The 23,766-nt window shown below is 46.8% G+C and overlaps 1 protein-coding gene across 1 annotated transcript; it reads left to right on the top strand.

Annotated features, from left to right (window-relative positions):
• The first annotated feature begins 2,905 nt into the window (after positions 1-2,905).
• LOC123451917 (pre-mRNA-splicing factor SYF1-like) lies at positions 2,906-5,400 on the top strand. Its single transcript, XM_045128473.1, has one exon. The coding sequence runs from the start codon at positions 2,954-2,956 to the stop codon at positions 5,300-5,302; it is 2,349 nt and encodes a 782-aa protein (XP_044984408.1). The 5' UTR covers positions 2,906-2,953; the 3' UTR covers positions 5,303-5,400.
• Positions 5,401-23,766: the final 18,366 nt, after the last annotated feature.

Here is a 23,766-nt window from a genome sequence, read left to right as displayed (position 1 = left end):
AGGTCTCCCCCCCCAAACCGAGTTGGACTTGGTTTGGTGGGTGGGAGTCCTTCCTTCCCTTCCCACCTCCTCTTTTTTTTCTCTTTGATTTTTCTTCCAATGCGAATAGGGCCCCTTTTGGGCTGTCCCACCAGCCCACTAAGGGCTGGTGCGCCACCCTCAAGGCCTATGGGCTTCCCCGGGGTGGGCTGCTCCCCCCGGTGAACTCCCGGAACCCATTCGTCATTCCCGGTACATTCCGGTAACTCCGAAAACCTTCCGGTAATCAAATGAGGTCATCCTATATATCAATCTTAGTTTCCGGACCATTCCGGAAACCCTCGTGACGTCCATGATCTCATCCGGGACTCCGAACAACATTCGGTAACCAACCATATAACTCAAATACGCATAAAACAACGTCGAACCTTAAGTGTGCAGACCCTGCGGGTTCGAGAACTATGCAGACATGACCCGAGAGACTCCTCGGTCAATATCCAATAGCGGTACCTGGATGCCCATATTGGATCCTACATATTCTACGAAGATCTTATCGTTTGAACCTCAGTGCCAAGGATTCATATAATCCTGTATGTCATTCCCTTTGTCCTTCGGTATGTTACTTGCCCGAGATTCGATCGTCAGTATCCACATACCTATTTCAATCTCGTTTACCGGCAAGTCTCTTTACTCGTTCCATAATACAAGATCCCGTAACTTACACTAAGTCACATAGCTTGCAAGGCTTGTGTGTGATGTTGTATTACCGAGTGGGCCCCGAGATACCTCTCCGTCACACGGAGTGACAAATCCCAGTCTTGATCCATACTAACTCAACGAACACCTTCGGAGATACCTGTAGAGCATCTTTATAGTCACCCAGTTATGTTGCGACGTTTGATACACACAAAGCATTCCTCCGGTGTCCGTGAGTTATATGATCTCATGGTCATAGGAACAAATACTTGACAGGCAGAAAACAGTAGCAACAAAATGACACGATCAACATGCTACGTCTATTAGTTTGGGTCTAGTCCATCACATGATTCTCCTAATGATGTGATCCCGTTATCAAGTAACAACACTTGCCTATGGCCAGGAAACCTTGGCCATCTTTGATCAACGAGCTAGTCAACTAGAGGCTTACTAGGGACAGTGTTTTGTCTATGTATCCACACAAGTATTGTGTTTCCAATCAATACAATTATAGCATGGATAATAAACAATTATCATGAACAAAGAAATATAATAATAACTAATTTATTATTGCCTCTAGGGCATATTTCAACAATGACATCATGGGACAACGGGTGTGGCAAACTAGAAGGCAAGACCAAATTGGACATTTTCTTTAGGTGTGCCATGAGATCAGAGATTCCAATACACAAAAGTATCTTGAAAAAGATCCCAGGGAGGAGCGTTGGGCTTGACATGGGCAACAACGCCCATGTTTTCATCTCTATGTTTGTTGTATTGTAGATGAACTTTGTTGCATTGTGTGTTGAACTTTGTTGTATTGTTTGATCAATAATATATGTTGCATTTCATGCTGGGACTTCATGAATAGTGCAATAATTTGATGTTGTGGATTAATAAAATTGTTGTTAATGTTTGTTTCGGATTGATTTAAGATGGGCTTGATATTATTTGTATGCAGTTATGTAAAATAATTTGTGTTGCGGTTGCCCTATTTTTGGACAGATGTTGGAGTAGTAGTTCCCTATTTGCTTTCCTATTTTAGGGCAGCTGTTGGAGATGAGCATATTTTGGTGTCCTAAAAAACACCCGTTAGTGATGTAGATTTTCTTCGATCTATTTAAAAAAAACACATTACAGATGCAGACGCTTATATATGCGCGCATATCCTCATCCCTATAAACACACATGCAGACCCTATCCCTATGATCACCTCCGAGAGGCTGGGCCGGTATATCATCTCGAGATTGACGAAGTCATCATAGGCGTCTCGTAGTCATCGGGAATGTCTCCTGTCAACGAAAACGCGTCGTCGAAGATGCTGAAATAAATCCTGAAATTATGCGAGCATCAAAATTTGAGCCCTAATGGGCTGAAGGTACCAATGTCCTCCTGACCGTCCAACCATAGATTTGTTCGTCCTTCGATTAGTTTTTGATGCCCTATTATAGGGCAATTATGGGAGATGCTTTTAGCGTTGTGGATAAGACAATTTCAAGCTGGATTTAAAAAAAAATACAGCAGTACAAGTGGGGAGAGGTATAGTAACAAAGGGAAGCGTGTCAACCACTGAAATAATATATTGCTTGTGGCTGAAAATAGGTTAGATAATACTCCTTCAGGTTCAAACTAAATGAAGTTGTTCTAGTTCAAATTTGAACTAGAACCATGAAACTTACTCCCTCCGTTCCTAAATATAAGTCTTTTTAGAGATTTTATTAAAGGGCTACATACGAAATAAAATGAATGAATCTATATTCTAAAGTATGTCTATATACGTAGTCATTTTAATGAAACTCTTAAAAGACTTATATTTAGAAACGGAGGGAGTATTTTATACTGGAGGGAAGACCGGTAGTATTTGGCAAGGTATAGTCGCTGTGAGGAACTCTTGCCGTTGGATTGTAGTCCTACGTTTTTGGAATAAACTTCTATTGATCTCGAAAAAAGAAAAAAGAAATGATCCGTTTGAAAACTTTTTGTTAAAAACTCTGAAATTGCTGAGTTTTTTTGGCACTAACAGAAAGAAACCGGTATCAAGTGAAAAATTTCAAAGAAAAAGAAAAAGGTATCGAGGGGGAAAAACGTGCTTCGGCTCCGGATGGGAATAGGTTAATGACCAAGGTCGGTGCGCGCGTGCAGCACAGCACCCTCTCGTTGCCGACTCGAACTCGGTTAGTAGGTCTTTAAATACCAGGGATGGCAGCCGCAGCCTACTCATCAAGTTTGCTCGATAGTTGTTCCGCTAGAAGTCAGATCGTGAGGGGGAGAGAGAGAGATGGCGATTGCCATGGAGATCGTGATTTCTGCGGAGGACGTTGCGTTCGAGGAAGACGTCCTGCGAGAGCCGTTCAAGCTGTCGAGCTGGGTGCGTTACCTGTTGGCGCGCCGTGCGGCGACGCCGGGCAAGCGCGCAGTCATCTACGAGCGGGCGCTGCGGGCCCTCCCGGGCTCTTACAAGCTCTGGCACGCATACCTCACGGAGCTCACCGACGGCGCGCACGCTCTGCCCGTTACCGACCGTGCCCACGCCAACCTCAACGCCACCTTCGAGCGCGCGCTCGCTGCAGGCATGTCTCGGATGCCGCGCGTCTGGCATATGTACGCCTCCTCCCTCCTCCACCAGCGCGAGCTCACTAATGCTCGCCGCGCCCTCAACCGCGCGTTGCGCTCACTTCCTGTCACACAGCACCACCACGTGTGGCCGCTCCTCCTCCGCCTCGCCTCCCTCCCCGGCTGCCCCGCTCCGACCACCCACCGCGTCCTCCGCCGCCACCTCCAGTTCGACCCTGACCAAGCCGAGGATTTTATCGCCTTCCTCGTCTCCGACGGCAGATGGAAGGACGCTGCTGAACACCTCGTTGAGGTCATCAACGACGACGGTTTCGTCTCGGCCAAGGGCAAGAGCAAGCGCCAGCTCCTCCTGGACCTGTGTGGCCTGCTCGCCCAGCACCCGGAGGAGGTGGCCGGGCTGCCACTGCCAGTCGACTCCATCCTCGTTGGCAGCATCCACAAGTTCCCCGATGAGGCCGGCGTCCTGTGGACAAGTCTGGCTAGTCACTACGCGCGAATGAGCATGCACGACAAGGCGAGGGACGTGTTCGAGGAAGGCATAACAACCGCGACCACCGTCAAAGACTTTCGAATGGTGTTTGAGGCATGCGTGCATTTCGAACACGCTTTGATTGCCGTACAGCTTGACGAACGCGTCCAAGAGGAGAGCCCCCTTGACGTTGTCCAGGACTGCTGGTTGGTTGACCGAGACAATGCAGACATGACGATGGCGAGGCTTGAGCGGCTGCTCGAACGCCGGCCAGAGCTGCTCAACAGCGTGCTGCTGAGGCAGAACCCGCACGACGTTCAGGCGTGGCACGAGAGGGCCAAGATCTTCGACAAGGATCCTGCGAGGCAAGCAGCCACCTACGTCCAGGCTGTCAAGACCGTTGACCCCACAAAGGCGACCGGGAAGCCGCACACGCTCTGGCTGGCGTTGGCCAAGATGTACGCTAACGATGGCCTCGTTGACAGCGCTCGCCTGGTCTTCCAAAGGGCCACTCGGGTGAATTTCAAGGCGGTGGACCACCTCGCCACGATTTATTGCCAATGGGCTCAGATGGAGGTGATGCAACAGCAACCCGAGAGGGCCATTGACCTCATCCGTCAAGCGACGTCGCAGCCATCGGTCGATGCCAGTAGTCGTGCTGCCGCTGCTGTGGGCAACGAGCCTCTTCAGATGAAACTGCACCGCTCTCAGAAGCTTTGGTGCATGTACTTGGACCTGATGAAAACACATGCATCATTTGAATCCATCTGCGCTGTCTACGACAGGATGCATGATGTAGGCATCATCACACCTCTGCTGGTGCTGAACCACGCATCCCTTCTCGAAGAGCACAAGCGATTCGAAGACGCGTTCCGGGTTTACGAGAGAGGCGTCAACTCCTTCAAAAGCCCGCACAGCGACGCCATTTGGGAAGCCTATTTGACAAAGTTTGTTCACAGGAATGGAAATAGCAGGCCAGAGAGAGTGCGTGACATGTTCGCGAGTGCGCTTCTGCAGGCTCCGCCGAAGAAAAAGAAGGCCCTATACCTTGAATATGCAAAGTATGAGGAGGTTTTTGGACTTGTGACACGTGCTATGAAGATATATGAGGATGCCGCCAGTGCTGTCCCTGCCTGCGACAGGCTTGATGTCTACGAGGTGTACATTTTACGGGCTACTCAATTCTGTGGGCTTGTCAAGGTTAGGAACATATATAGTCAGGCAATCCATAGCGACCTACTGGACAAGGACGCTAGAGCAATGTGCATAAAGTTTGCCGACCTTGAGATAGGTCTCGGAGAAGTCGCCCGTGCTCGGGCGCTCTATGCCTATGTCTCCAGCTTTACTGACCCTAAGGCTCATCCCGGCTTTTGGAAACGATGGAACGACTTCGAGGTTTCTCACGGCGACGAGACTACATTTAGGGAGATGCTCCGCATGAAGAGAACCATGACAGCGGCTGCAAGCGCTATAGAGATGGACGCTATTCGGGCCGCACCCAAGAGGTCGTTGTGTCCGTGCGCACGCCAACAACTAGACCATGAGGGCATCGACGAACAACGCAAGAGGAGATGCCTAGCGTAGCTTCCTCGGGATGTCTTACCATTCCTTCTACACCCTTTTTATTCGAGGTGAAAATGTATGTTGACACTTTCTTTTTTGATAAACACCGGTTACAACGTGTACATACATGTCACCATTTTGTTTTCCCTTTTTGACTGGAATGGTTGATCTATAAACTAAAAGAAATGCATAGGGTGCACACACTTGCGCGACTGAGGAGGCGCTTCCAAACGTGTTGTGATTCGTGCGTACACAAATATTATGAAAAATCACTCATAATTCATAAACGATATGAAAACTCGGAATACGGTCGAGTATACTTGCTAGTCTTATACGGATACGTGGCATGTATTGTTGTACTATACCCTTTTTGACTATGGATGGACCTTATATGTTTAGTTTTTTCCATCATGTTTATCCCCTTTCTCATGTCTTTGCATTTCAGTCGTTTTTTTAGCAAAGCATAGCTTTATAACTTAACGGTGCCTGGGCATATCCCCCACGGCACAATCAGCCACTTTGGCTGGTACATCAGTCTTCCACTGAACATAGTGGTGTGGGTTTAGCAACCTTCCTACAGAGGCTAGCTCATGAGCTACGACATTGCCGGATCGCCTATAAACTGAAATTACATGACGGGAGAACCACATTTTGAGCTGGTATTTCGTATCCTCTATGATGGAAGCATAAGCCGACGAATCCACCTTTCGCATATCCAGAGCTTCCTGCAGCAGTTGGGAGTCTGTTTTAAACTCCCCATGGATGATCCCCATATCGGCGGCGAGTGACACAGCATGTGACATAGCCAGCGCTTCAGCAGCAAACGCATCATACACATGCTCCTGACGCCCAGCCCGTGCATAGAGAATGTTACCATCCGAATCTTGAGCTACAACTCCCCAACCCGCATGGTTTTCGCCCGGGATATGAGACCCATCCAAGTTTATTTTGATCATATCCTGTGCTGGCGGCCTCCACTTCTCCTCTGCAATCTTCTTCGGCTGTGGGATGTATATTTGTAGATACTCCAAGACATTGCATTTGGCGGTGCTAGCGATCTCCATGGGCGACCTCGACATTTCACCTTCGCGCAGTTTGTTCCTATTGGACCACCACAACCACCAGAAGGTTAGGATGTGCAATCGCTTCGTGAGATCCAGCCCCCATAGATAGTCTAGCATCACATGCACTGATGAGATGTCCTCCAGGTCCATTATCTCCTTCTCCATTGCCAGCTCTCTCCAAACATCCTTGACACTCTTGCATTTGATGAAAAGATGGAAGCCATCTTCGTCTGCACGGCCACAAAAGAGACACTTCTTATCATCAACCGGGATGCCTCTTCTTTCAACATTTGTTTGGAACGCCAGTGACTCATGTTTGAGTCTCCATGCAAACATTTGTATATTCTCCGGACATGGCAGTTTCCACAGCCTCTTCCATGAATCATCTATAGTGCTATCGAGATTTCCAGCAGCACTAGTACTTTGTCCTTGCCCCCAATTGCGCTGATTATTGAGCAGCTGGGCATGCAGTTTATAAGCACTCTTAACCGAGTGCCTTCCCTTGCTATCAAATTTCGATGCAATGAAATCCTGGACTCCCTCCCTCAATGGTATATGAAGGATGTATCTTGCATCATCCGCCCAAAATGTATCCCTGATCAATCTTTCATCCCAGGAGCCCATAGCTGGATCGATAAGGTCACAGACCCACTCCAAGTTATTACCTCCTCGAGGCGTTATAACCCTTCGCGCCCACGGTCTTTGAATCCATGGACCAGTCCATATTCTAACATTGCACCCGTCTCCGATCCTCGAAAGGTAGCCCTCTCTAATCAGATCATGGCCAGCCAGTAGACTGCGCCAAGCGTAAGAGATTCCCTCCTTGGGTGTAGCCTCCAGTACATCAGCATGTGCATAGTAGCGAGCTTTGAGTGTACGTGCACACAACGTCTCAGGGTTCTGAATCAGTCTCCATATCTGTTTGGACAACATTGCTATATTGAAACTATGCATATCCCGAAACCCTAGACCTCCCTGTGCCTTGGACATGGCAAGTTTCTTCCAACTAATCCAATGAGTTGTATGATCTTTATCCTGCTGGCTCCACCAATAGTTGTCGATAAGGGAGCTGAGTTCTTTGCAGAATGTTTGTGTCAGATCGAGGCACGACATTGCGAAAGTTGGGATTGCTTGCGCCACTCCTTTCACCAGTTTCTCCTTTCCCGCCTTTGCAATCAATTTTTCCTTCCAACCATATATCCTCCCTGCTATGCCTCCTTTAATATATGCAAAAGCCTTCCTCTTGGATCTGCCGACATGTACCGGAAGCCCTAGGTACTTTCACTCCATGATTCGCTATGGATCTGTAGTGCAGATTTGACTAGGATCCTATCATCCTCGTGTGTATTGGGACTGAACATAATGGCCGACTTCTCGAGATTGACACAACGCACCGCGCAGCTTTCATATAGGTCCAATACCTCTCTCATAGCCCTACCTTCTGCCTGGTTGGCCTTCATGAGGAGGACCGAGTCGTCCACGAACAGAAGGTGGGACACCACTGGTGCATTGGGACATACCCTAACGCCAGTGATTCGGCCTGTGCGTTCAATATCATGGAGGAGAGGTGAGAGTCCCTCTGCGCATATCACAAACAGGTACGGCGAAACTGGGTCACCCTGTCTCAGGACGCGGGATGGACAGAATTGCTGTGTGAGTTCTCCATTAATCTTGATCTGATAGCGAACCGTGGTTACACACCTCATAAGCAGGTCCACCCAATGCCTTCTGAAACCTAGCTTATGCAACATTGCCCGAAGAAATGCCCATTCGACCCTATCATACGCCTTACTCATGTCCGCCTTGACTGCAACCACTCCCTCCTTTCCCCGTCTTCTTATTCAAAAGATAATGTGAGATCTCATAGGCAACAAGCACATTGTCCGTAATCAGCCGGCCAGGAACAAAAGCGCTTTGATTCTCAGATATGAGCATAGGCAGAATCAACTTGAGACGATTAGCAATCACTTTTGACACCAACTTGTACACAACATTACATAAACTGATAGGTCACAAATCTTTAATTCTGCTTGGGTTTTTGACCTTCGGGATCAGGACCACATTTGTGTCATTCCAACCTTCCGGCATGGCACCTCCATTGACCACAGCAAGAGCCGCGGCGACAATTTTATCTCCCATGAAATGCCAATGTCGCTTGTAGACAATGGAAGGCATCCCATCTAGCCCCGGCGCCTTTAAGTCCCCAATGTGGGCCAGTGCTGCCTTAATCTCCTCTCGGGTGAATTCCATATCAAGCATCATTCTCATGGCGTCCTTGAGCCTTGGTTGTACTTTATCAATGAGTTCATCTACTCTGTTGCCGGCAGTAAAGGAAAAAAAGGTCCTGAAAAAAAGAGCACACATAGTTATTTAGTTCCTCTGCCTCCTGCACTACCGAGCCATCCTCCTTCTTCAACTCCTTAACTCGGTTTGTTTTCCTTCGAGCAGACACAAATGCCATGAAATTAGCGGGTATTCCGATTGCCGTCCCTCAACCAGTCCACATGTGATCTTTGCTCAGCTTTCGTATTTTTCTTCGCCTCAGGATCTTGCATTACACATCGCAGCCGCGCCTCCTCTCTAACTTTTTCCTCCGAGACCGGGGAGCACATACACCTCTCCAACTCCCTCTTTGCCCTCTTAATCCTCCCTTCCAACTCCCCTACCACCTCCTTGTGCCACTTCTTCATTCTGCCAGCCACGTTCCTCATTGCATGGGCCACACAAGCATCTCCCTCCCTCCATCCTTCCTCCCAAGGTGTGTGAATTTCATCACTGCATCCATCCTCTTGCAGCCACCATGCCTCAAAACGAAAACCTCTGTCCCCACCTAGCCTCCTCCCCCGATCTCCAAAGGTGTTAACGATAACCGGCTTGTGGTATGAGTGGTGGGCATCACCATTCAAAACAGCAAATTCTGGGAACATCTCACACCATGCTGTGTTAGCAATAGCCTGGTCTAGTCGCTCACATATGTAGTTATCTAGCACCTTGCTGTTGTTCCTCCATGTAAATTTATCCCCCATGAAGCCTATGTCACTCAGATCACAGCTCTCCAGCGCCACCCTGAAGTTGTCCATAAGATATTGGGGCCTAGTCGCTCCGCCGCATTTCTCATCACACGTCAGGATTTCATTGAAATCACCCAAACAGATCCATGGCCTCCCATCCTGATGCCGCTGGCCGAGAATCTTCAGGTTTCGCCATGTCTCCACTTTGCGCTCCGTAGCCGACTCCCGATACATCCCTGTCAGCCTCCATACCCTACCATCATCCTCCTTGACACCCACATCAACGTGTCTCCTACTGTACGTCGTCAAGGTGATGTCCACTCCCCTACTCCAAAACATCACAACGCCCCGGCTCCTTCCTTCCGGGTTCCAAGAAGTCATATTTGCTAGACCCAACAGCCACCTAAACTTCTCCAGTTCTTTCCTCGAGAGCTTCGTTTCTGCCAAAAACAACACATCAGGATCCTCCTTTCTCCCCAGCTCGAGGAGACTACGAACTGTCGGGCCATCCCCAAGTTCCCGTCAGTTCCATCCTATGATTTTCATTGCTCTCGGCGGGGCTGCTCTAGCAACCCGGCCGATGTGTTATTGTTTGTGTCGTTCTGCGCCTCCACTTCACCTTCCTTCCTTCGAACTCCCTCTTCTCCAGCATGCACTCTTCCTTTCTTCTGCTCCTTAACTGAAATGTCATCCACCCTGCTCCTCTTTTGTCCAAGCACCATCTCCCTTCGCTGCTCATCCTCCACATTCCGGTCCTTCCTCTGAATCTTCTTATATTTCCTCCGTCCTAGGTTAGAGCCCTCTCCGCTCCCTACCTCCTGACCTTTGGGACCATCTGGCGCCACCTCGCGTTCCGTTCCTTCCTGCGTGCCTCCAATCTCCACTGCGTGTTCGATCATCATATCAGATGGTTGCAATTGAGGTACATCATGTTTTTCCAACTCCTCCCTTATACCCTGACCCTCCACTAAACCCTGGTTTTGGGGCTTTGCTGTCACATCCAAATTCATTTTTTTTGGGTTCCCTGCTTTCTGTTGATTTATTGTCCTTTTGGAAGGACTAGTCACCTCCTCTTCACATACATACTTCCCCTGACCTTCCCCGCTTGATCGTGAGTCACTCTTGCGCCATGACAAGCTTTCACTACCGCTACCAGTCCTCCCACCAGGCTTATTGAAACCATAACTCCTACTACCACCTCTGAACCTTCCTGTGCTCCTCCAACTTCCATCATCCGAGCCGCTCCTCCATTGCCCTAAGTTAGCGCGAAGCCCTCTTCCATACTGTTTGGTCTCTCCTTTCTGCAACTTAGTAGCGTAGTCTTTCTCCCCATGTCCAATCCGTCCACATGTGTAGCAAAAATCTGGTAAGAACTCATACTCAAATCTGCACCAACCTCCTTCCTCGTCGTCTGCCTTCCTATTCCCTTCCATCTCCTTCCCCTTAAGCATAGATCGTTTCTCCACATCTACCTCATCATCCTCAAGGGTGAAACCCCTCATGATCGGCCTATCAATGCACATCCTGATCTTCACCCGCATAAACCTCCCGATCGCATTCCCATCTACTCCAGTGTCTGCTTCCACAAACTGGCCAATGATATTGCCGATCTCTTTGGCCGATTCAATATTCATCATACCTAGGGGAAGGTTGAACACTCAGACCCAGATTGGGATATTATTAAAAGGATAGTCTTCTATCCTCTTGCTTAGATCAAATTCCTCCATCACGACCTGATCCTTATCGAACATCCATGGGCCATTGTCAAGCGCCTTCTTCTTCCCCGACTCCTGGTGGAACGTGATCAGGACCACTTTCTCCCCCACCTCCCTGCAACTGATTCCTTTGATCGGGCACCAAGCTCTCCCAAGGGACAGACAAACGGCATCTGGATGGGCAAGCTTTTCTGACATGATCTTACCCATGGCCCTAACCTCCATAGCCACTACGTTCTCTTTAGCCGAGATCCGGATCTTCACTCCTTTCTTCTCCTCCTCAGAGAGCTTCAACCCTTTCATCAATCCCACCACTCCCTTCATGTCTGATCGCCCTTCCTCCCCCCTCGCCTCCTAGGGTTTAGTGTATTACGACCGTGCGCGCCAGGGAGCACACAGAAGGCTTCTGGTGGATAGGATACAAGTGCGGGGATGGGAATTGCAGAGATGCAGGAGACACAGGAACGCAGCGAGGCGTCTGGATCAAGATCTAGGAACGAAGAACTACGGGAACCCTAGCCCCACCGCGATCGCCTCCGCAATCGCCGGACCAAAACCGCTAACCATCACCAGGTGGGACGGACGTCCGTTCCGCTTTTAGGGGTCTGATACGTCTCCAACGCATCTATAAGTTTTGATGGTTTCATGCTATTATCTTGTCAAACTTTGGATGTTTTGCATGCCTTTTATTTATTTTTTGGGACTAACTTATTAACTCAGTGCCAAGTGCCAGTTCCTGTTTTTCCATGTTTTGAACCCTTTGAGAGTAGATTTTGAAATGGAGTCCAAACGGCAGAAAATCCCCGAAAAGATTTTTTCTGGAACGGAAGAAGATCGGGGAGCTTGGGAGCCAAGGAAGGGGAGCCCCAGGGCCCCCACAAGACCCTACCCCGCGGCCAGGGGGGAGGCCGTGCCATCCAGGCTTGTGGGCCCCCTGAGTGTCCCCTGACCTAGGGGTTGCGCCTATATATTCCCAAAAATTCCCAAAAAAATCAGGAGATCATCGAAAGTACTTTTCCGCCGCCGCAAGCTTCTGTCTCCGCAAGATCCCATCCGGGGCACGTTTTGGTGCCCTGCCGGAGGGGGGTTTCGAACACGGAGGGCTTCTTCATCAACACCATGACCTCTCCGATGATGCGTGAGTAGTTCACCATAGACCTACGGGTCCATAGCTAGTAACTAGATGGCTTGTTCTCTCTCTTGGATCTTCAATACAAAGTTCTCCATGATCTTCATGGAGATCTAACCGATGTAATCTTCTTTTGCGGTGTGTTTGCCGAGATCCGATGAATTGTGGATTTGTGATCAGATTATTTATGAATCTTATTTGAGTTTCTTCTGATCTCTCTTATGCATGATTTCATATCCTTGTAATTCTCTACAAGTTATGGGTTTTGTCTGGCCAACTAGAACTATGATTCTTGCAATGGGAGAAGTGCTTGGTTTTGGGTTCATACCGTGTGGTGACCTCACCCAGTGACATAAGGGGTAGCGAGGCACGCATCGTGTTGTTGCCATCAAGGGTAAAAAGATGGGGTTTTCATCATTGGTTTGAGATTATCACTCTACATCATGTCATCTTGCTTAAAGCATTACTCTGTTCGTCATGAACTCAATACACTAGATGCATGCTAGATAGCGGTCGATGTGTGGAGTAATAGTAGTAGATGCAGAAAGTATCAGTCTACTTGTCTCGGACGTGATGCCTATATGTATGATCATTGCCTTAGATATCATCATGACTTTGCGCGGTTCTATCAATTGCTCGACAGTAATTTGTTCACCCACCATAATACTTGCTATTTTGAGAGAATCCTCTAGTGAGCACTATGTACCCTAGGGTCTACTCCACACCATATTTTCAGCCTTACACTTTTTTTTTACTTCGTTGCTCTTTCCGCCTTCAGATCTCACTTTGCAAACAATCTTGAAGGGATTGACAACCCCTTTGAAGCGTTGGGTGCAAGCTTGTTTGTGTTTGCACAGGTACTTTGGACTTGACGAGGCCCTCCTTCTGGATCGATACCTTGTTTCTCAAACTGAGGGAAATAGTTACTGCTCCTATGCTGCAGAAAACCAGAGAAGTAACAAGAAGAACTCCTTAGCGCCACAGAAGGACTTTTGTTGCTGCAGAAGTGTCTAGATTGCATTTTAGTCTTAATCGAACCCTTCTTCCTTTTTACATCGCCACTATTGTTTCATCTCCTCTCATCCGATGCTTTCTATTCTCTTCACATTCACGTAATTTCTAGGCTTTGCTGTTTCACCTACTCTGGGTATTCTATGGACTATGAATACGGTTTTTTTCGTCCGGAGTTCAACTTGCAATTCGACAGGTAATTTGTTCTCTCCTGCTACTATTCTTTCTTACTCACATATATGCCGCTCATATCTTTCTAGCTGCCATTTTATAGATGCAGATTTGTGGACCTCGGATCATCTGATGCAAACTCTTGTTTACTATCTCACATATGTGGGGAGGATTTCCATGTTGCTAACGCGCAGTCATCACACAACTCTGGATCGACAACCGGGCAACATGGTTGTCTTGCGCAACGAATTTCTGTGTATTTGAGCCTTTTCTAGATTCTATGCCAATGGATAAGACAGTTTCTTTCGAACACAACCATCAACACACTAGGTGATTGTGAAATCTCTTCCTTCCAAATTAATAGTTTATGTCTTCATCCTTAAGTTAAAGCTTGTCGCATTTAAGTTTCATTCCTATTGCTTAACAAGTTATTAATGTCATCATATACTGCAACTTTCAAAATCTTAATCACTATGGGCTGAGTGCTGATTGTGGTACCGATTATGTTTTAGACCAAATGTCTTTGCTTTCTAGTATGAGTATGATGTTAGTTCAAGTTCATCCGGTATACCTTTGTCAGTTAGGAACATAAATAATAGAATGTCTCAACATTTTTCTCGGTACACACTTCCACTACAGTAGGCCACACCCTAGCCGGTGTTGGGGTGGTTGAACATGACCCCGTGGAGGCTGAAGGAAGTATACGATGGAAGACCAGTAGCCCACAGAGGATGGAAGAAGTCAATGGTGGATGAAGAGTAGCCTTTGGAGTACCTTATTGTGGTACGCCACACCCCTGAACCCCGTTTCGACCATAGCCGATTGAACAGAAGTTCATTTCTTTTGTTCAGCGGCACACCAGCCCCCCCCACCCGATGAACACGACCCTGTTTCGACCGTAGCCCATTGAACGGAAGTTCGTTCTCTCCGTTTTGCGGTACGCCACATCCCTCCCATCGAACACGAGCCCTTATCAACCGTGGCTGGTTGAACGGAAGTTAGTTTCCTCCGTTTTGCGGTACACCACACCCCGAGCCCAGTATTGGGTTACACTAGGTGCATTAGTTGTAATATAAAATTTTCCTACACATGCTATTGAGATGGATCACAAATCATTACCACTAGACTTGCACTGTCGTGCATCGGAAGTAGAATCGGGGCAACGCTTCCGCGGGGTTAGTAGCCTCTTCATCCGATATCCCTCGAATGGCCGGCTACGAGACAGACGCAAGTGCACCACCGTTAACGGTATCTGCGCGTGTAGGGGGGACGCCATGTGGTGGACTGGTAGGTCCGATCACACAGCCAACGGCGAGTGGAGGTGGCTAGTTGCAACAAATGCAAACCCCTAATGATAGCGCCAGAGCGATCAACTGAATATGTGTTAGGTTCTACCGTACGTGCATCGCATGCAAATTAAAAATTCCAACTCGTAGAACATCCAAGAACATGCTACGGAGATGGATCACACATCGTTACCCCTAGACGCACAAAGTCATGCCGCAGAAGTAGAGTTAGGGTAGCGCGTCCGCGTGGTCCGTCTCCTCCTCGTCTGATCTAACTCAAAAAGCCGGTCAGCGATCTCCCTGGAACTGCCGATTGCTGGATACCACATACAGGTTTGGCGGTGCGTCGCAAGTGCATCACCTCTGATGGTATCCGCGCGTGCAGGAGGAACACCGTACGGCAGACTGCTAGGTTCGGATCACACAGTCGACGACGGGTGGAGGTGTCTAGTTGGAACACATGCAAAGCCCTGACGACGACGCCGAAGCGATCAACCAAATGGGTGTGCCGCACCTCAACTATATGTAGGCATCCAATGCGGGATCAACTATTGGGCCTCTCATGGATCCTAAAGCCCACATATTCCTTCCCTTAAGCATGCAACCCTTTAGGTTCTTGTTCACTTGGTCGCGAGTCAGATCACATCCGATTCGATTAGTCGGCAGTGGCCTCTCGCAAAGTGTGTCGACTCCAAGTGTCCAATGATGCTGGTTAAGTGAACCTGTACTTCACACTCCTATTACCTTTGCTACGTGATATATGTTTTCGTGCCCAAGGCGACATGGTCATCCTTGTTGCAGCACGGCCTCTTTTTCGTTCCGGTGAATCGAACCAACACTTCGGATTATCTCATAATCCTCATCGCATGGCCATGATTATTTGTGTCGGATCACCTGAGGGTCCCAGAGTATATATCTCTTGATCGAAGGGGCAAATCCCATCTTGCTCGACCATGTCTTGCAGCATGGGTCTGGACAAGGCCGAAACTTACCTTTGTAATGACCCAAAAATAGGGTAGCATTTAGTCGGCACAAAGCAAGTCTGTCACCATCCTGAGTTCATGCGCGAGCTCAGGTCTCATGGTTGGGTCTATCCAACTCAAACCTTATCTTGACTCGGATCCGACTACGGTTCAACAACTACGAGCTAAACAAGAAATCACTACAATCTGCCAAAATCAACCACATAGCATTTTCTAGACCCCACAACTACGAGCTACACAAATCCAATATGCTCAACCAAGGCATGAGGCGATATAGGGCAAGATGCACTACAACATACAACCAACAACATTTAGCATGGAACCATGGATCACTTGGAAAAGAAGTCAAAAAATGGCTTCTCACACACAGTTTCAGACTTAGAGAAAACACAGTTTATGACAGTGCAGTTTACGACCTGAAGGCATATTGAAAGCAGCAAAACCATAAGCTACAGGACTCCAAATGGCATGAAAATTGACAGCACTCTAGAGAATCCTAAAGTCTACAACTAACTCCATTGCACTAACCTCAAACGAGCTACAGATCATCAGATAAACTCATGACAAGACATCAACAAAATATAACAGATTTCGGACTTACTAATATTTCAGCATCTCCAAATCAGCACTATTTCCTAGCAAGTTGAGAGCAAGAAAACCACACCTAAACATGGATTTCTATTGCAACCAAAATTACCAGAGGCTAGCTTACACATCCAAAGACATATATCTAGTTGACAACTCAATCATATGATGCACGGATTAAATCCCACAAAATAAACACAAGGGCAACATGGCAAAATATCACGCACACTAACTTGCTCAAAAGCTAAAACTAAATGCACAGTTAAATTCTATGGATTTTTCTACCCCGAAAACATATATAACATGTGGGGTTGCAAAACAAAAATAACGCCACACGTATATGCGAGAATATGTCCTAAACACGGTATAACAAACTAGCGGTGGAATCCTACATGCAAAAATACAAACAACTACTCTAAAATACATGGCAAAAGGTCCCTAAAAACATGATCATTTTATCTACGCGGTTTCAGCAATCCGGACACGCACGAAAAATAAATACGGAACAATTCCCTATTGGGATAGCATGCAAAACTAGGCATTCGACGAGTCAAACTATTTCAAACATGCATGAAGGTACAAAATATGAATCTACGCGAAAAAGTACACAAGTTTCATATATAACTCTCTCCGATCCGACATACGGATTAAATTCCACGGGTGTTTTAAAAACATGCAATTTTCTGGACTTAAATAAATCACCGGAAAAATACTGAATCTAAATAGGCTGAATCTGTGCTTGCGCAATTTATTAAAATGTGCCCAGGACGCGGGATAGGGCTGAGGGGGTGGCTCACCTTGGGCCTCGGCCTAGATCTGGAGGTGGGCCGTCGGTGCTGGGCCGAAGGGGGGACCTGGGACGCGACATCTGGAGGCTCACGGGCCCACAGGGCGGAGCGCTCATGCGGCCTGCCTCGCGCTGGTCAACAACGAGCGGGAGGAGATCGAGCCTTCCACAATCCCGCCTGGATCGGGAGGCCGACCGGTGGCAACAGGCGACGGGGCAACTGATGGGGACGGGAGGCGTCGGATTTGGCTGGACCTCGCCGGATCTGGTCCAAACGGGGGCGGCGCGGGGATTGGCGATGGCGGCAAGCTTCGGGTCGGAGGGCCGCGGCCATGGCACTGGCAGAGCTCCGACGAGCTTTGGCCGGCGAGGAGCAGGGCTCCGGGAACCTCGACGCGGAGGCGGGGCTGGCAAAGGCGCTTCGGCTGGCCGGAGGGACTGGTCGGCGGCGTAGCAGCTCCTGACAGGAGGAGCTCGGGGCTGGGAACTGTGGAACTGCACGGGAGGAGAGGTCAGCTCGAGGGCGACGCGATCCCCAGGCCCAGATGGGCTTCGGCGGGACTCGCGCGGGCTTGGGCGGGCCGGACGGCTGAGGCTGGAGGTAGGAGAGAGAGGCAGGTGGGAGGCTAGGGTTTGCACGGAATTCGAGGCAAGGGGGTTGGCTGTCTAAAAATGGCATGGGGGGTCCTATTTATAACAATGGGGGGGGGCTAGGTTTAGCAGAATTTCGCCCCGGTTCCAACCGCGCGATCGGAATCGAACAATCTCGAATGCGGGATGCGCTAAGTGGCCGTGTAGAGTAGGTTAGCCCAAGATGAGAGGGAAAACAGGCACCCGACAACGTAATTTTAAAACATCGAAAAACGTTCGAGGATAGACCGAATATGGTGCCGCTACGGTCGACCGTTCGGGTACCAGACGGACTCCGATTGCGACGAAATTCGTCACGCGACCTACCTATAACTAAATACGGCCGCACACCAAGTTTCAACCCAATCAAATAAAGTTTTACACACACTTCTAAAAACAAGACTTAAACGATACCGCGGCGCGTGCGTGTGTGGTCGGGCTTAGAACGGACAACGGCGAGAACCGGCAACTAATAACGGATGCAAGTTTTGAAAACTGGCGGCAATGGGATGCCGATGCAATGCAGATGATGCGCATGATGCGATGATGATGCGACAAATAAAAATAAACACACGACGAAAACAAAATAGAAGGGGAATCTTCTGGAACATCGGTCTCGGGCTGTCACAACTCTCCTACACTACAAGAGGATCTCGACCCGAGATCCAAGAGTGAAAGGGGAAGAAGATGAGAAAGCAAGTGGTAAAACTTAATCGCTTCTTTGACACACGTGTGAAACCAACGATCCTTGAAGGTTACAAAGAGATGAAGAATGACATGGGAAACAAGAAAGAATTCACAGAAAATTTCGGTAGCACTTCGGTAGGACAAGAGGACAAAAATTTGATAAGATTGACAGATCTTGAGAAAATTCACAACAAACAACTAAATTTATCAAGGAACCAACATGATCTTGACAGAACAACATGATTGACCCAAATGAGCATCATCACGAAGCCTCCGTCAGAAAGAATAGAAATTAGCTCTTGGGAAGAAAAGAACAAAGAATAAATGAAAACTATTACCACAAGAATCTTGAAGAACATCTTGAGACAAAGAGTTGATATCATGAGCCACTCCGGAAGAGAAATTCAGATCACTATGAACAAGAACAAGAATTATGTTAAGCTTATCCTTCATCAAGTTTACTTGATGACAAGCAACGGATTTAGTGTACCACTTATTCTTCTAGAAATGACTGAGGAGAGACATGAGAATTTGAGGATGAAAGCTGAAAGCTGAGAACGAAGAAATCTTCTGAAATAATGGCCTTCGGAAGATTGAGAATGAAAACAATTCAGAAATGCACCGGATAGCAAGAAAGAGATTCTCATGATTGGGAACAAGTCAAGATGATGCCCCAAAGCTGAGATGATGAATCTCCAAGAGAATGAACCAAGATTTGAGAGAAACACACATTCGGCCTCGAAGCTGAAAATGATGAGGAGAACACCTCCAAGAATAACTGAGACTCTTCGGAATAAAGAAGAATGAAAGGTTGAGCCAAAGAATGAATTAATTCAAATAGAACTTGGAGAAGGGATATGATTGATGAGATTCATACTTACGTCATAATTGAAAAGAATTAGAGATCTACGGAAAAGATTACAAGAGCCACATAAGATCGTGGGAAAGAACCTGTGGGTTATGAGCCCACTGAAAGAAACCACCGTTGAAAGATTGTTTAGAAAGAGAGATATTACACCGGTACAAATGAAGACTAGATGAGGTTAGCACCTCAACATAATTGAAAGGATAAAAAACAAGAACTTCTGATATATCTTCAACACTCCGGATAGAAAGAGAGGAATGAATAACAAGATAGACTGATAAGAATCTCCAGCGTGGGACAGAATTACAAGGATTAATAGGATATGATGAACACGGATAGCTTGAACTGAATTCACCGGAAAAGACCACAAGAATGAATAAATATGAACATGAAGCTCGTGAGAATCTTCACAACAATTCATCAGATAGGACACGGAAGAAAAGATAGAGGAAGCATTGATGAAAAGAAAGGCACTTGGATGATAATGAATCATTGAAGAAAAGGGTGGGAGGGTGGGAAAAACAAAGACAACTTGGGACAGATGAGACAACTCCGGAAAGAAAAGAGAGATTGATCTTGCAAAATTGGAAAGGATAGAATTGACTTGAAGAGAAGCACACCGGTTTAAAAGAATTGCCATAACAACTCCGGTTGACAAGAATAGATAAGACTATTTGTTTGAGCGAAAGAATTTGAAGTCTCATAAAAATTATGAGAACACCTCTTGGAAGGATATGAATTCACCACCTGACGTCGAAGCAACTCGAACTACCATATTCAGACAAAACAAAGGGTGAGGCTTGCAAATTAGCTAGAACAATTTCATGAGAAAGACTTCGTCCGATATTTTCGTGGACAGGATCGCACGGGCTCGATCCTTACAGTAGCCATCCTGCGCAAGGCAGTGCACACGACATACGAAGCGTCCCCGAGTCGTAGAAAGCTACAAGGACTCTTTAAGACACAAGGAGAACCGCTGTAAGTCGACCGTGAACAAACAAATCCACTAGATGTCGAACCCCAACCTAACATCATGCATTTGTTGGAAAATTGTCCTATAAGTAACTACTTGAATTTCCACCTAAGAACTACCAAAGTTTCTGGTCATGCAATCTGGTCCACGGATCCAAGGAGTAATAATCACTCAATTCCTATACTAACCCGTCCAGTGTATCACATTCATCAACACATAACCAGAATCTCGGAACCCATCTATCTCAGACACTCGTAATCACAATGATACAAAGTATGACGATACATCCGAAACTCTCTACACCAGTACTGGGGAAGCCGGACTCCTCTCGCCACTACTAGTATTGAAGTAATTTCGAACATCCTTCGTCCTAAGATACTAAGAAATCTGAATGATAATGATGTGCTCAAGAATCCCTGGAGCTCAACTCCCCGGAAGAAATCAAGTCAGACACGAGGCACCAAGAGAGAACTCCGTCACATCGACATCATATAGATTCCAAAAATATCCAGATGATCCTAAAAAAGTTTTTGAGTGAGAATAGGAGTAGAATTAAAATTCCTAAGTCGTGAACCTCACCAGAGCATAGAAGAGGAGAAAAAAGAAACCTACTCTCCGATATATAACTAGACCCAAAGCAGTTTTTCATTAGACTCGACTCGGCCAAGTTCGATCAATCAAGGGGGCTCCTAGGTCGGTACTGCTCTGATACCAACTAGTAACACCCAAGATGCGATCCTATCCTCAATTTGGCACGAGGGCCTCGTCAGGGATAGAACCGCATCTCGTCGTTTTGCAATAATGGATATCGTTACAAGTACATGTACTGAAAAGATGAGATATATGGAATTGGCTTACACTCGCCACAAGCTACAAGATACGTCTCCAACGTATCTATAATTTTTGATGGTTTCATGCTATTATCTTGTCAAACTTTGGATGTTTTGCATGTCTTTTATATATTTTTTGGGACTAACTTGTTAACTCAGTGCCAAGTGCCAGTTCCTGTTTTTTCCATGTTTTTGACCCCTTTCAGAGGAGATTTTGAAACAGAGTCCAAACGGAATAAAATCCCCGAAAAGATTTTTTCTGTAACGGAAGAAGATCAGGAGACTTGAGAGCCAAGGCAGGGGGGCCCGAGGGGCCCCACAAGCCCTCACCCCGCGGCCAGGGGGGGAGACCGCGGCCCACAGGCTTGTGGACCCCCGGGACCTCCTTTGCCCTAGGGTTTGCGCCTATATATCCCCAAAAATTCCAGAAAAAATCAGGAGATCATCGAAAGTACTTTTCCACCGCCGCAAGCTTCTGTCTCTGCAAGATCCCATCAGGGGCACGTTCTGGTGCCCTGCCGGAGGGGGATTCAGATACGGAGGGCTTCTTCATCAACACCATGACCTCTCCGATGATGTGTGAGTAGTTCACCATAGACCTACGGGTCCATAGTTAGTAACTAGATGGCTTCTTCTCTCTCTTGGATCTTCAATACAAAGTTCTCCATGATCTTCATGGAGATCTATCCGATGTAATCTTCTTTTGCGGTGTGTTTGTCAAGATCCGATGAATTGTGGATTTATTATCAGATTATCTATGAATCTTATTTGAGTTTCTTCTGATCTCTCTTATGCATGGTTTCATATCCTTGTAATTCTCTTCAAGTTGTGGGTTTTGTCTGGCCAACTAGATCTATGATTCTTGCAATGGGAGTAGTGCTTGGTTTTGGGTTCATACCGTGCGGTGACCTCACCCAGTGATAGAAGGGGTAGCGAGGCACGCATCGTGTTGTTGCCATCAAGGGTAAAAAGATTGGGTTTTCATCATTGGTTTGAGATTATCCCTCTACATCATGTCATCTTGCTTAAGGCGTTACTCTGTTCATCATGAACTCAATACACTAGATGCATGCTGGATAGCGGTCGATGTTTGGAGTAATAGTAGTAGATGCAGAAAGTATCGGTCTACTTGTCTCGGACATGATGCCTATATGTATGATCATTGCCTTAGATATCGTCATGACTTTGCGCGGTTCTATCAATTGCTCGACAGTAATTTGTTCATCCACCATAATACTTGCTATTTTGAGAGAAGCCTCTAGTTAACACTACGTCCCATAGGGTCTACTCCACACCATATTTTCAGCCTTACACTTTTTACTTTTTTGCACTTTCCGCCTTGAGATCTCACTCTGCAAACAATCTTGAAGGGATTGACAACCCCTTTATAGCGTTGGGTGCAAGCTCTTTTGTGTTTGCGCAGGTACTCTGGACTTGATGAGATTCTCCTACTGGATTGATACCTCGATTCTAAAACTAAGGGAAATACTTGAGATCTCACTCTACAAACAATCTTGAAGGGATTGACAACCTCTTTATAGCGTTGGGTGCAAGCTCTTTTGTGTTTGCGCAGGTACTCTGGACTTGACGAGATTCTCCTACTGGATTGATACCTCGATTCTAAAACTAGGGGAAATACTTACTGCTCTTGTGCTGCATCACCCTTTCCTTTTCAAGGGAATAGCCAACGCAAGCAAGTCTCCGTCAACTTGTTAATTTCTGGCGCTGTTGTTTGAGAAGTAGCAGAAGGATTTCTGGCACCGTTGCCGGGGAGGATCAAGTCAAGAACTCATCCAAGTAAGTGTTGCAAACTCATCTCTTGCATTTACTTTGTTTGCCAGTTGCCTCTCGTTTTCCTCTCCCCCAGTTCACCAATTTTCCTTTTTTGTTTGCCTTTTCGTTCGCCCTTTTTCTCGCTTGCTCTTTGTTCGCATGTGTGCTCGCTTGCTTGCTGAAGTCACCATGAATGAAAACACCAAACTTTGTGACTTCTCGAATACTAATAATAATGATTTTATTAGTACTCCGATTGCTCCCGCCACTAGTGTGGAGTCATACGAAATCAATGCCGCTTTGCTGAATCTTGTGATGAAAGAGCAATTCTCTGGCCTTCCTAGTGAAGATGCCACATCCCATCTCAATACCTTCATTGAGCTTTGCGATATGCAAAAGTTTTTTCCTTTCTCGTTGCGAGATCGCCCGAAAACTTGGTTTTCTTCTTTGCCCAAAAATAGTATCGATTCTTGGGGTAAGTGCAAAGATGCTTATATATCCAAGTATTTTCCGCTAGCTAAGATCATCTCTCTCCGTAATGATATCATGAATTTCAAGCAACTTGATCATGAACATGTTGTACAATCTTGGGAGAGAACGAAATTAATGATTAGAAATTGTCCCGCTCATGGTTTGAGTCTTTGGATGATTATACAAATCTTTTACGCTGGTCCAAATTTTGCTTCTAGAAATATCTTGGACTCCACCTCAGGTGGAACGTTCATGGAAATCACGTTAGGGGAAGCCACAAAGCTCCTAGATAATATCATGACGAACTACTCTCAGTGGCACACTGAAAGGTCACCTACTAGTAAGAAGGTACACGCTATAGAAGAAATTAACTCGTTGAGTCCTAAGATGGATGAGTTAATGAATTTGGTTGCTAGTAGAATTGCTCCTTTTGATCCTATTTATATGCCCTTGTCTTCTTTGATTGAGAGTAGCAACGCTAGCTTGGACGTTAATTTTGTTGGTAGGAATAACT

The sequence above is a fragment of the Hordeum vulgare genome, chromosome 5H (genome assembly GCF_904849725.1).
Source record: "Hordeum vulgare subsp. vulgare chromosome 5H, MorexV3_pseudomolecules_assembly, whole genome shotgun sequence".
In the NCBI taxonomy this organism is placed as follows: Eukaryota; Viridiplantae; Streptophyta; class Magnoliopsida; order Poales; family Poaceae; genus Hordeum; species Hordeum vulgare.
Note: the sequence above shows the minus strand (reverse complement) of the source record. Positions and strands in the feature narration are given on the sequence as shown.